A 15,313-nucleotide genomic window follows, 5' to 3' on the forward strand; every position below is an offset into this window, starting at 1 on the left:
AGGTTTGTGAAAATAATCATATATAACACTACAAGAAATTACAAGAACACACACATACACACACACACACACACACACACACGCACACATTAACCAGTTACTGAAGGTTTACACTTCTCCAGATGTGTGAGAATCACCTCTGGATGATTATTTACGGTGACATTAAGGTTCAATCTTTATATTAAAGATATCATTTGAGTGTTATGTTTTGTTGGAAGCCGAATGTTCCTATTAACATATAAAATATATCTACTAAGTTCACAAAAGCCCTGTAATCATAGAGGAAGTTCTTGCATTAATTGAGGAAATAGCTAGGCTTGGGCTTCATGGTTTCCTGGATGGTCAGAGTCCAGCACGGCTTGATCTGCTCCCTTTCAGACACAGAACATAATAAATTATTATGATAAATTATCTCACTGGTACACTTTGTTTACACATTGCCTTAAGTGGCACGCAATCATGAGATGTCATGTAAATAAGACTAAGAATCATTTTACTGCACATTTCTTTAACAACACTGTTATATATATTCTGTTTGACTTAACCACTGTGTGTATATTTCCTGTTTTTGCACCATATTGTGATTGTGATCTAATGTTGCACTACATTGCAGAAATACTTCACTCTACAGTGTGGAATTATGCAAATACATAACCATGACTACTTTATAACGTTGTTTTTGTTTCGGTTTTAACATTATCCTTACTTTTTTTTTATTTCCCACGGCAGCATCCATGAGAACCACCAAACTAAAAACTTCATTATACAAGGAAGCTTAATGACATAACAATATAATACCAATAAAATTCTTGAAACCTGCATATAAAATGAGCAGCCAGGGCTACAACCATTTTAAATGTTGTAAATGACGCCATCTTGTGGTTTGACCCGTCCATAACACTGCACTTAATTTTTGTACCTTTGTTAGATTTAAAACACACATAATTAACATGTTTATTAACACGGAATAAAAGTGTTATTATTACACGTTAAATAGTTATTAGTTGGATAATAGTCACATTTAAAAAAAAGAGAGATAAACTGATATCATTCAGGTGGGTTTATTTTCTTATAATTCATGTGTTTATATCATATTTGACAATTTTTTTGTTGCTTGACAAAGAACATCTGTGAAAGCTAACACTCTAAATGTCTCGCAGTTCATTTTTTTAAAATGGTATTTTTCATTTTTCTCCTAAGATACAAACTTTTACATTAAACTATAACTGTATGGAAGATTGCAAGAACATCTTTCCTAATGATTGTTTTTTACCCCTCTATTTTACCTTTTAATAATAATAATAATAATAATAATAATAATAATAATAATAATAATATATAATTGAGAATATATTCAGGTCAGTGCATTAAAAACTCAGGACCCAGAAATAGAATATTTCAAATGAATTCAACTTAAAGATCAGTTTGAGTGTGAAAGGATCTGAGTACCACAAGCAAAAACAGACAGTTGGTTTCCAATTAAGAGGAAATTTTTCCATCAATAACTTTAATATTTTCATATTTTTCTCTCTACACATGCACAACAGGAAATCACCAATGACCTTTACTCCAAATCTATAAACTACATCCAGCATGAATTTTGTTCTGCTTTTTTGTTGTTGTTGTTGTTTTTAGGTAGATGTTAATTTCTAAAGTCTATATTGAATTACTGCTTTCCAATAAGTTTATTTTATAAAAGATAAATCTAATCTATAAAACCATCCATCCTTCAGGGTCACGGGGAACCCGGAGCCTATCCAAGGGATCATGAGGCACAAGGCGGGGTACACCCTGGATGGGTGCCAATACATCGCAGGGCACAATCTCACACACACACTCACACACACATTCATACACTACGGACACTTTGGACACGCCGATCAGACTACCATGCATGTGTTTGGACTGGGGGAGGAACCCGGAGTACCCGGAGGAAACCCCCGCAGCACGGGGAGAACATGCAAACTCTGGAGGTGTGAGGCGAGCAATCTATAGATCTAAATATATAATAGTCCATAGACATTTTTTAGATGATGTAATGACATAAATTCTAAATAATTAGCTATTTCCTGTTTTTTATCCATTAAACTGTAGACATTTGGTGTTGACGATGAAGTCTGAATAAATTAAACTGAGCGTGTAGGTCTGTGAAAAAGTGAAAAAGTTTGTATACCCTTCAGAAGAAGTAAAAACAAACAAACAAACAAACAGATTTTAATTTATACCAAGGACATGTTTACTGTGTTTGGACTTTTATAGTTAGTTCATTATCATTAACAAATGAACAAAAATAATCAGTACAAATGTTAATATAAATGTTCTTTATTTATACACTGACCTGTTTTGTTTTTGTTGTTTTTTCTGCATTTTTCTGTCTGTTTTGCATTCGGATTGTTTCAGGAGACGATTTATTTTGAATTGTATAACTATAAATTGTAAAATAAAGTCAGATTTTACTTCACTCTGTTTTTTTTTTTTTTGTACACAGAAAGCATGAGAGGGGGTACAAACTTTTGCACGAAACGGTTTTAAAACAAGTTCCTGTAGTAATTGTTCGGTTCTCCGGTTCTTCCGGTTTAATCGCCCTTCCTCCTAACGGAAGTGCATTTCACAAAGCGTAAACTTATTTCATAATTTAAATCAAATTCCGAATTAAAATTTCCAATACGGAAAAACATCAGTCAGTATGTACGCAATCTAGGCCACGCTCGCTGTCGTCATGGCGTCGGTTACTGTTCATCACGGACTGTTTGTTTTTAAATGATCATTTTCAAATCACCTGAACAGAGCAAATTTTTTCAAAAAATGTAAAGAATTTTTAAAAAGTGTTGTTTTTTTTATGTATTATTCTGATCATTCGTATTCTTCGTCCTATTATAAATCATGTTTATTATATACAGTATCTCACAAAAGTGAGTGCACCCCTCACATTTGTGTAAATATTTGATGATATCTTTTCATGTGACGACACTGAAGAAATGACACTGTGCTACAGTGTAAAGTAGTGAGTGTACAGCTTGTGTAACAGTGTAAATCTGCCAGTCCATCAAAATAGCTCGACATGTTAGAGACCTTGTGCTCCTCCACCTTCCGTTTGAGGATGCCCCACAGATGCTCGATAGGGTTTAGGTCTGGAGACATGCTTGGCCAGTCCATCACCTTCACCCTCAGCCTCTTTAGCAAGGCAGTGTTCGTCTTGGAGGTGTCGTTATCATGCTGGAACACTTCCCTGCTCCCCATTCACACCTGAGACCTTGTAACACTAACAGGTCACATGACCCCGGGGAGGGAAAATGGCTAATTGGGCCCAATGTGGACATTTTCACTTAGGGGTGTACTCACTTTTGTTGCCAGCGGTTTAGACATTAATGTCTGTGTGTTGAGTTATTTTGAGGGGACGGCAAATGTACACTGTTACACAAGCTGTACACTCACTACTTTACACTGTAGCACAGTGTCATTTCTTCAGTGTGTCACATGAAAAGATATCATCAAATATTTACACAAATGTGAGGGGTGCACTCACTTTTGTGAGATACTGTACATGCACATTTCAGTAGGGAGAGAGTTATGTCATGTTATGTAACGGCCACGTTAATCTCATCACCACGGTGAATCATAGTTTCTGGGTGAGAGAAGCGTCACGGTGTCTCGAGGAAACTTCCCCTGGTGTTGTTGATGGTGGTGATGATGGTCTGGATGTGGGTTTGATGGTGGTTTGTGGTTGCTGTAAATATAACATCAGTATATCTGGGATTAATGTTTTTACATGAAAATGGGTATGTTTAACTGATTCTAAAAAAGAAAAAGTGGGAAACATGTTGTGTCAGTTGTTGTCAGGAAAATGTAAACCATTTCAGATATTAGCAACGATACATTTATTACTGCTGAGAGTGTATCGTTAATTATAATGCGATAAAAGTTTACATCATGTTTTTACAATCATATATAACTTACAAACGGATAAAAAGTACAACGCCTCGTTCTTTAACGTATAAACCGTAATCGTCGACCAACTACTGTGGTGTAAGAGGAATAAAACGTGGAAAATAATCAACATCCGGGAGGTGAAAGCTACACGTTTGTTTATAAACACACGCTTCATACAATATTGTGAATCATAAGTACACAAGTACGTTTGGGATAATTCTTGCTTTTTTTTTTTGTTTTTGATCATCTTATTCCTCAAATGTGATTATAACACTTTATAACAGCTTATAGGATAAATATCTCTGCATACTGAAAATAAACATCGGTTATTATTCATCGAGGTGCCAATATAATTAATAACATTTTCAAAAGAGGATTTTTGCACCTTTTTATTAGCCTGCGTTTAAAAAAAATTGAAGATAGTTCTATACACATGAACGCGTTGTCGAATTAAAAAAATCGTCATAGAGAATTAGTCGTTTGGCGTGTCGTATTATTCAACACTGCACCGGAAGTAAACACATCGAGAGGTTTTTTATTTATTTATTTATTTTTTTGGCGTGTTTCATTTCCCCATAAACAGGCCACCACGTCTACACGATCACGCGATCGTGCGAACGCGTGTAAGCCACAAACTCGTCACTGAGTCGTAAGCAAAAATGTCAAGAAGTGAAAAAAAGGCCACAGGTTCGATTGAGTAACGTTCACGTGAGGAGTCGGGGAGGGAGAGAGGGGAAGAGGCTGAAACTGTGGAGAAATGTGGCGTGAGGAACAGAGAAAGAGACAAGTCCAGTCTGGTCTAGGAGGGGAAAAAAAAAACTCTACCCCCCACCCCCACCCCTTCCTCGTCCTCCCTCTACAAAAGCGTCCATCCTCCATCCCTCCTTCATCAGACTCCCGAGCGAGAGACAACAAGAAGACCCGAAGAACTTATTCTACGCTCTTCAGAGAAACTCAAGACTTCTGAGAAGGTTTGAACTTGAACTATTCTCTTATTTTGTAAAAAAAAAGAAAAAAAAAGAAAGAAGATCTAAAGTCACGTTCTAAATTACTCCTGTGAAAGAAATTATTCGCTTTTTTTTTTTTTAAATGTATTTGCTGTTTAAAAAGCTTTTATTTTTTGCATAAATATTTGCATATCAATGTTTGTAGAATTCAGACGTTGCTCCGGAATCCTGATGAGACGAGACTCGTATTTTTGGGCATTTATTTATAAAATTAATTAAGTTAGTTTTAGTTACATGAACTGAAATCTGAGGTCTGTCACGTTTCTCAGGTTTTTATCGTCTGTCACACGCGCGAAGAAACCTTTCATTTGAAATACTTAAGTTTCTTGTTATAATGTTATATTTATTATTACACTTTTAACATAATTAAAATATTACATTTATATATATATATATATATATATATATATAATTTTTTTAAATTGACATTTTAAAATATTATTTATTATCGTTATACATATCAAACGTTCACAGGAAGTCAGAGATTATACTCGTCATCTTCCTTAGCAGATTTTCATTAGTCTCGTTTTTAAAAGATTTTCTTTCTCACTGGACTGGATTTTCTTTCCAGCAGCTTTCTAACAAAGAATAAACTAGCGCTTTAGGCTCGTATCGTGCATTAGGATCATGTTTTTAAGTCATCTGTTGAGCTGTTGAGCAAATCTCCCTAGAAAGCATCAGTAATTACAGGTAGTCGGAGTGTGTTGTTGCCCGCACGCTGCCTCGCCCTTCTCAAGGAGACACATAAAAAACCTGAGGAGAGAAATAACAACACGTTTATGATGATCCGCTAGATCCTAACATTAATTTCAGGTGGTGTAAGAACATGATGAATCACAACATTTCTCAGTGTAATGCTTCTTTACACCTCAAATCCCACGCTAAAGCACAGCCAGAGGTGTGTTTTTTTGGGCGAGCTGGGCGAGGCCTTGCTGAAGGCTGGAGTTTGGAGATGGGTATAGATTGGGCTCCAAATAAGACCAAGGATAAAAATAAGGATGAAAATGTGTCAGGACACGTCAGGACTCCCCGCCCAGAGCTGTGTGTGTGTGTGTGTGTGTGTGTGTGGTTTTTGAATTTTTTTATAAAGATTGTTTATCAGAAAGTGTAGCCAGAAGGTCGAAATTCCTGCACGGGCTTGTTCACAAGGAGGTTTCAGACACTGAGGCATGCAGTGGTGCATTAATGTGTGTGCAAGTGTGTGCACAAGTGTGTGTGTGTGTGTGTGTGTGTGAGTGTTTGTGTGAGTGTGTGTTTACAAAACAGCGTCATGCCAGACGTTTTAAATCACAAAGGATGAAAAGATTAAACTTCATCTCTTCCTGCTGAAAAACAAACGTGACAAAAAGGAAAATCCGTCAGTTCGCATTCTTTTCAAATCCTTTATCGTGCCTCGAGGGGAATGAAAAATAAACCCCAGCATGTTAAAAAAAATCATACAGACATTTAAAAAAGAAAACCGGCTCTATAGATATATGGAATAGATCAAATATATATTTAAAGATAAAAAATTATCGATTTATTCTTAATTCTGCGCATTCACACGGGACTTTCTACTGCTTTTTATTTTCACTATGAAAAGAATATATATATATATATATATTAGCAACTTAAATATCTTTAATGTAGGCAAACTCTACTGATATTTCTCTTTATTAGACTATTTAGACCTCTATTCCTTCATACATTTACTCATTTCAAGCTTTAAATCTTATTCTGTTGAAAGATTTGCTTCTTTCTATAAACAAACAAATAAACACTTAAGAACACTAAAACAATTAGAAAAATGATCCGCACATTATCAGAACTAAATGATTTCAAGCCTGAAATGAGTAAAAATCATTCGAAATAGGTTTAGAAATCTTAACTACTTTATTCTAATCTTCTAACAGGAAATACAAGATACATTCGATTATAATCGAGAAGGTATTTGCAGTATGTGAGAATTTCACTGCAATAAAACAACACATTTTCTCAGTGTTTAAACAAATATATTATTATTATTATTATTATTATTATTATTATTATTATTATTATTAAGACCATTTGTAGATGTTTATACTTATTTCAAGCCTAAAAGGAACTCATCCGCTTATTATAAGCGTAAAAGTCTAGAAAGAGGTCAAATGATCAACCAGCAGAATAAGAAAAAGCTTGAATGGAGTAAATATGTCTAGAAATACGTTTAATCACCTTATATTTTTTTTTTTATATATTCATCTCATATTGAGAGATTTTACACAACATTTTCCTTTATTCAAGGCATTTTTGTTTGTGTATACTTTACTTTTTGACTCATTTATGATTTACAGTTTGCACTTCTTAATGAACCCTGACTGGATTAAGACTTATTAAATTCACCCTTAAGAGTCTCTTGCACATATTCTGACTCAACGTTTTAATAATAATAATAATAATAATAATAATAATAATAATAATAATAATAATAATAAAGTTGCATCGTGTCTCAGAGTTACGGAGAAAAAGAAATCAGCTTCACCGTCGTGTTATTTTGCTCAGATTTTTTTAGCCAGCACTTTGTATTTTTATTTATTCGTGGGAGTTTAGTCATCTTCCAAACACAACCTTCTGACCCGTCGTACACTTTGTTATTCAGTCTCTGGACCAATCAGAAGTGGGTTTATTCAGAGACAGGTCTGTGAGCATCATAAATCTCTCTGAGCGGCAAACCACGACTCTGCTTCCAGTGGAAATGATATTGTCGGTTATAAAAATGAACTGGGGATAGAAACAGGCAAAATAAAGAATTGTGGTGCGTGTGGAGGGTGGGACCGAAATTTCACAGCGTCGTGTGTTTGCAGGTTAGGACATGAGAGGGTTTCAAGAGAGCGTTCCTTCATTTCAGTCATGTTTCATCATTTTCCACGCAGCACATTTTATGCTTTGCTTTTTTGTTTTTCTTCCTTTAAAAAAAATCCAAAAAACAAACAAACAAACAAAAAAACACATAACACTGAACTTGCAGAACTGTATGGAGAAATTGCAGCACTGTTATATATATATTTTTTTAAATATATAAATATAAAAGGTAAGCATGTTTAAAATAAAACCTTAATTTTGTAATTAATAAAAAATTACTTCATTCCAATGAGCTCAAACATTTTACCTTGAAAAATATTGCATCAATTATTTAAGGACGTCGATGACCCAACGTGAAGTCAAAAGAATGTAGTGTTTCGTTGAACAGCTTACACGAGCTATTTTTGTGCCATTAAGAAAATCGTTGCACATAAGTTTATAAGCCGTGTTTAATATTCTGCAATTCCTGTAGTGTTTTTAAATTCTACAAAGTAGACACCGTTTACCCCGCCCACGTGTTTACTACTGGCTTACAACCTCAAGGATTCCCAGGATTAAAAAGGTTTAACCCAGGAGCGTAACTGAAATAAAAGTCACTACAGCGTCTAATTTTCGCTCCTCAGATCCCTCGTGTGTGTTTTTTTTGCACCAGAGATCAAAAGCAGCAGGTTACACTGACCGTCCCGTCCCTCTCTCTCCTACAGGATGGGATCGGCAGGAATACAGATCGTGTGTGTGGGTTTGGGAATTCTGGGCCTCATCGCTGCCATCGTCACCTGCGTCCTCCCCAGCTGGAAGGTTTCCTCCTTCACTGGACAGAACATCATCACGGCACAGGTACACACACACACACAAAATGACAAGAACCATAAAACGCTACAGATATAAAAACAAATACACTGTACATAGGTGTGTGTGTGTGTGAGTGTGTGTGAGGAGGTGTGAGGGTTGAAATTCAGACTGGAGCTCTGCAGCTCTGTACATGTGTGAGCTTCAAGTGGTGTTTAACTGCACCTATACATTACAGCTCAGGTGTGACCGAGTAGCCGAGGTGACTCATTTGTGGATTTGGTTCATGTGAGTCATTAGATGAACTGTGTGAGGTGAATCATTTGAGCTAATTCAACTCGGCTGAATCAGGCATGTGATTTGTTCAGATGAACGGGTTGTGGTAAAATTGGCTCAGCTTAATAACGAGGGGGTGAAATTAGATGAGTTGGGTGACGTTAATCAGGTGTGTAAGATTAGCTCAGGTGAATTAGGCTTTTTAAATTGGCCCGCTTAGATCATGTTATAAATTGGCTCCGTTGACTCAAGCATATCAGGTCAGCTCAGGTGAATCAGGTGTGTCTAATTAACTCACTTTTAATTAGCTCACAGCTAAATTAGGTGATGTGAATCAGATGTGTTAAATTGGCGAATCAGGCAAGGTGAATCAAATAAGGAATCGAATACACTGAATTAGCTCAGTTAAATATGGTAAATCAAGTGAGGTGAATCAGTTGTGTTAAATTAGTTTAGTTAAATAAGGTGAATCAGCTAAAATGAATCAACTGAGATGAATCAATTGAGGACTCAAATATGTTAAATTAGCTCAGTTACATCAAGTGAGGTGAATCAATTGAGGAATCAAATGTGTTAAATTTGCTCAATTAAATGAGGTGGATCAGCTAAGTGAATCAGGTGAGGTGAGTCAAATGAGGAATCAAATGTGCTAAATTATCCCAGTTAAATGAGGTGAATCAGGTGAGGTGAGTCAAAAGAGGAATCATTAGTGCTAAATTATCTCAGTTAAATGAGGTGAATCGGATGTGTTATATTAGCTGAGGTGTAAAAGAAAGAACCAACAGTATAGTTGCTGTGGTGGAGAGTGTGGTACACAAAAATAAAGTGTTAGGTGTAATTGTAACCCATCTGCTGTGTGTGTGTGTGTGTGTGTGAGTTCAGGTGCAACAGGAAGGCCTGTGGATGGAGTGTGTATACCAGAGCACAGGCCAGCAGCAGTGTAAATCCTACGAATCACTGCTGATCCTGGGCTCGGACATCCAGGCAGCTCGTGCCATGACCATCGTGTGCTGCATGGTGTCAGCGCTCTCCCTGCTGGTGCTGTTTGCTGGCGCTGACTTCACCACGTGTGTCGAAAACGAGGACGCCAAGCCGAAGATCTGCCTGGTGGCAGGTGTGGGCATGCTCATAGCAGGCATCCTGCTCATCATCCCCGTCAGCTGGACAGCCAACAGCGTCGTGAGCAACTTCAACAACCCGTTGTTGAACGCGGCGAACCGCAGAGAGCTCGGGCCATGCATCTTCATCGGCTGGGCCGGAGGAGTGCTCCTCCTGCTGGGCGGAGGACTGCTGTGCTGCTTCAGCCGCCCGCGATCCGGAGGCTCTGGAGGCACGGCCAAGTACTACAGCAACAGTGCCTCGGCTCCAGCTAAAAACTACGTCTAGGTGTGTTGTAGATGTGTAAATCACACCTCAAATAGCAAATATTTCAGCTGGGGGGAGGAGGGGGAGGTGTTGGTCTAAAACATTATCACTGATAAATATTATATAAGATAAAATTCCATTTATCAATATAACACTAATAAATAGTAAGGTTGTTAATATTACGCCACATGTGTGTAAATAACTGTCATAAATATGATTGTTTAAAACATGGTGCATTATTTTTTTGTTTTGAAAGATCATGGCATGATAAATGAAACAAATGAAAGAAAAAGCAGCTAAAGTTTGTTTATAACATGATATACCAAGAAATGAAATTTAACATCCATTAGATCCACCCCTAATTTGAATCATTTAAATATGGGCAGGGCTTCTTTAACGATACAATTTCGTGTGTGTGTGTGTGTGTGTGTGTGTGTTTTTCAGGACAAGTAAATCTCAAACCTCATAAGTCTGTAAATATGACATTTCCAGGATAATTAAAAAAAATAACAATGTCTATGTTCATTTACATTCTTCTTTCTTCTTTTTTTTTTTTTTTTGCAAATCGCTGCTGTCATGAGAAAACCATTTATATAGCTATAAATCTTTTTTTTTTTTTTTAAATAAATAAACATAACGTTTCAGCATGTTTTTTTTTTTTTTTAAACGCTGCGTTCAGAACAGCTGGATTTTTGCATGAGAGCAATGAAATGATGTATTTTATGGTATTTAGCTTCATTCTGAGTCTTTAAGTCGGCAAAGTTTCAGGTAAACCCGTCCTGTTAGAGCAGCTAAAGCTGTCTAAAGTCAGGATTTAGTCAGAGACCTGGTGTAGAAAAGCTTTTTAGACCTGTGTGAGATGTAATACACGTGATCAGCTGTGTGTAACGTCGCTTTGTAATGATAAAATAGCAAAACTGTAACATCATGGCTTTGCTTTTTTTTTTTCATATTTGATTAAAATAAACATTCCTAATACTTTAATTATGTTTCGTGTGTTCGTTCGGAGTTTTGTACCCTTTGATGATGATATGATTTTTTTTTATTATTATTATAAACTTCTGAGATGTTACAAGAAACAGAGGGAATAAAATAATAACCAGTATTCTGATTTCTCTCCATAGCCACGCCCCTAAAAATGTTCACATGGTGAATGATTGTGCAAGAGGTGGAGCTTTCTTTACACGCCTCTTTGTCCTGATTGGCTGGATGTTGGTGGCCCACATTATGTTTTTTTTTTTCTCCTCTCAGCAGATCATTTAGTGAAAAAAAAAACGGATCCTGAGTTTTAAATACATAAATCAACAACAACAACAACAGCAACATCATAATGGCTTTCAGAGAGGCAGAGAGTCACCGAGGGCCAAATTCAGAGTTTATCACTTCAAAGTTAAAAAGACAAGTCAGTATTCATTTATTAAAACTAGCACTGGAATGAGGTAAAGAACTACAAGCTGCTATTTCAGGGGAATCCAAAAGCGACGATTAAATAATGAATCAATTCAAACGGAGAAGAACAAACCGACAGCATAAATCATCTGCATGGGTTGCGTTTTCATGACCTCGACTTAGTATCTCACAGCCACGTTAATCAAAACAATAAACACACACAGTTTAGTACCTCGGGTCAAACGGGCTGACGTACAGACCGGGCTTCCGCAGGTCGCTGTCTCAGGACATTGTCCCAGAGTGCTTCAAGACCACCATTACAGCAATTCCAAAAAAACAACAACATAAAAGACTTTCGCCCAGGCGCCCCGACCCCCACTGTCAGTCAAGTCAAATTTATTCCTAAAGTGTATTTACAGACAACAGCAGTTGATCCAAAGTGCTACACAAAGCATAAAAATTCATCACATTAAATAAGATCATAACACAAAGAATGAGAAGATTTAAAAAGAGCTAAAGATGGAGCGGACCTCACGTGAAGAGGGAGACTGTTCTACAGTTTGGGACCAACCACAGGAAACGTTCCATCACCCTCCGTCTGAGTATGACGATCAGGGGACGGATAAAAGAAGTTAATTACACCATCTCAACACTCTAGTAGGAGAGTGAAGGTGAAGAAGGTCAGTGATGTACTGTGGAGCAGAACCAGAAACAGCTTTGTATACATAAATTACCATTTTAAATTCGATTCTAAACCTGACAGGAAGCCAGTGAAGAGATGCCAGATTAAGGGGAATACGATCTCTCTTTTTGGTCCCTGATTACAAATCTGCATTTTGCACAAGCTGCAGATGAGAGAAGGCAGAGTGAGGAACGCCAACATACAAAGAATTACAGCAGTCCAACCGTGATGTAACGAGAGCATGAGGCACAGTTTCTAGGCCTTTTCTAGAGAGAAACTTTTCATTTTGTAATCGATCTTGTCGTGCTCAAAGGGCTCTTTCATGGTTTATTGGGGAATTAAGGGTTCTTGAAGGGCTCTTTCATGGTTTATTAGATTTTTAAGGGTTCTTGAAGGGCTCTTTCATGGTTTATTGGGGAATTAAGGGTTCTTTAGGGGCTCTTTCATGGTTTATTGGGGAATTAAGGGTTCTTTAAGGGCTCTTTCATGGTTTATTGGGGAATTAAGGGTTCTTTAGGGGCTCTTTCATGGTTTATTGGGGAATTAAGGGTTCTTTAAGGGCTCTTTCATGGTTTATTAGATAATTAAGGGTTCTTTAAGGGCTCTTTCATGGTTTATTGGGGAATTATATATATATATATATATTTCTTTTCAGATAGGCTTTAAGAATGCCTTTGACAAAAAGAAGGATCGTTCTCATGGCTGGTTGTCACAAGGCTGTGATGGCCTTTATCTGACTCAAACTTATCAACAATTTCAAAAAAGGGAAAAAGGGTGCACGTAAAAACCACATTACCCAACTGTGGCCTTTGTTTAATTAATTTTATTTATTTATTTATTTATTTTCCACAGTCACTACACAGGCCTCACATTGCACAAGCCTTCTGAAATATCGAGCAACTCTTTTAACACAAAAACAAAAAAGCAGAAGAAGCTCAGAGAGAGAGAGAGAGAGAGAGAGAGAGAGAGAGAGAGAAATAGATGCTCCCCTTTACCTCCAGCTCATAGACACCTCTCTCTCCCTTCTCTCCTTCTGTCCTCTTCATCAGAAACCTTAACCAGAACCGGATCAGAACCTCCATCCCCCCCTCCAGCTGCAGGGACAGGTACTGTGCCGAACTGAGCGCAGCGGTAAAGGACAGTTAGTTCTATTTATGACTCAGTACAACTGCAATATTACACAAAAGCCCTATGAGTACAGCCTGAACCAGAAAAATCTAGAACTGTAGAAGTTTTAGCAAGAGTAGTGCGTAAAAGTCCAGTAATAATTGTTTTTTTGTTTTTTTTAAATCCAGTAAAAATCCGGAAATGGAAATATGAGAAATACAATTTAATACCGTCCATCATCCAACAAGGCAACTACGACAACTTTCAATATCTTAAAATCTCCGCTTGTGTATATTATTAAAGTACATGTACCTACTTTCATTACCTTAAAGTAAAATAGTTTTTAAAATATTATGTTTAGACCTGATGTGTGGCATGGAAGGAAAAAAACGACACTTGTTATATGTTTAGTTTTCTGTAAAAAGGTACAAGGTGGTAGAATATTTAGTACCTTTAGTACCTTTAGTCTGTACCTTTTACCTCAATAGGTGCACGTAAAAGGTGCGTTTTAAAGGTCAGAATATTCACTGCAGCGGAACGTTTAGGAATTAAATCCTGAAAGTGTTTCATCTTTAATATTATGATCGTACGAGTGTTATTAATGCTCATAATTGGTGTCGCACCTTTGAGGGAAAATGTAGACTAGTCGTACTTCGGGTAATAAACATGACCTTTATTTCCCCACTATACTGTTTAATACAGAGTGGGTCTAAAGAGTTTACAAACCCCGCTGTTAAAATGGCAGATAAATCATGTCAGATCATTTTCCATCTTTAACGTGAAAACGCAAAGTACACAAACGAAGTCAGAAACTTCAATGGGGAAAAAAAAGGAAAAATAAAACCGGTACAATAACCTGGTTGCATAAGTATACACACCCCTAAACTAATACTTAGTTTTATTACACCACTCAGTCTTTTTGTGGTAAGAGTCAATCATCTTGCCTCCATTCCAGAGCCATCAGATTGTGAGGGAACCTCCTGTGAACACAGATTTTGAGTCGGATTCAGGTCTGGACTCGGGCTAGGCTATTCAAAAACATTGATCTTATTTGGATGTGTGCTTCGGGTCGATGTCTGGTCAAAGGTGAAATTCCATTTCATCTTCAGTTTACTAGCAGACACCTGAAGGTTTAGGACTAAAATCGAGGTAGTAATTCATGATCCTCTTCACCTTGATAAAACCCCAGTTCTGATTGAAGAACAGCAGCTGTAAAGCGTGATGCTGCCACCATCACGCTTCCCCGTGGGGACAGTGTTCATGTGGTGATGTGCTTTTTTTTTGCACCTTATGGAATAATGGATTCGTTATACCTTTTAGAATTGGTCTCATCAGACCATAACACATTTTACGACATGGTTTGGGATGCTTGAGTTGTGCTTGGATGTTTTTTGTGAGAAAGGGCTTCCGTCTAGCCGCCCTACCCCACAGCCCAGACATGTGAAGAATACTTCAAGAGATTGTTGTCACATGCAGATAATAATCGGCACTCGTCAGATATTCCTGCAGCTCCTTTAATGTTGCCGTAGGTCTCCCGGCAGCCTCCCAGGTGAGATTTTATCTTGTCCTTTTGTAAATTTTGGAGGGACGCCCTGTTCTTGGTGACATCACTGCAGTGCTCCATTTTCTCCACATGTTGATGATGACGACCTTCACAGTGTTCCATGGTTCATCTAATGTTTTGGAAATTCTTTTATACCCCTCGCCTGATCGATACCTTTCGACAAGTGAGACCCTGTACAGCCTTTGTAAGCTCTTTGTGGATCACGGCTTCAGCAGTCAGATCTTCAAACCCAGATGTGAAGAAGCTCCTACAGAAACAGCTGGTCTTTATTTGGGGTTAATCAGAATAATTTAATTGATGACGGCTGTATGATAATTACTTTTTAACATGAGATTGAACGTCATTGGTTCGTTCTGAACACAGCCACACCCCCAGTTATAAAAG

General features: G+C 37.3%; 1 protein-coding gene across 2 annotated transcripts; it reads left to right on the plus strand.

Moving 5' to 3' along the window:
* Window positions 1-4,747: 4,747 nt before the first annotated feature.
* On the plus strand, window positions 4,748-11,171 carry cldni (claudin i). Of its 2 annotated transcripts, XM_017496352.2 has the most exons (4): window positions 4,748-4,901; window positions 8,462-8,594; window positions 9,705-10,208; window positions 10,632-11,171. In XM_017496352.2, the coding sequence occupies exons 2-3, from the start codon at window positions 8,463-8,465 to the stop codon at window positions 10,206-10,208; spliced, it is 636 nt and encodes a 211-aa protein (XP_017351841.1). In that variant the 5' UTR covers window positions 4,748-4,901; window position 8,462; the 3' UTR covers window positions 10,632-11,171. The 2 variants fall into 2 exon arrangements, with proteins under 2 accessions (XP_017351841.1, XP_017351850.1); XM_017496361.3 differs by having other exon boundaries at window positions 4,814-4,901; window positions 8,410-8,594; window positions 9,705-11,171.
* The last annotated feature ends 4,142 nt before the right edge of the window (window positions 11,172-15,313 follow it).

The sequence above is a fragment of the Ictalurus punctatus genome, chromosome 2 (genome assembly GCF_001660625.3).
Source record: "Ictalurus punctatus breed USDA103 chromosome 2, Coco_2.0, whole genome shotgun sequence".
Lineage (NCBI taxonomy): Eukaryota > Metazoa > Chordata > Actinopteri > Siluriformes > Ictaluridae > Ictalurus > Ictalurus punctatus.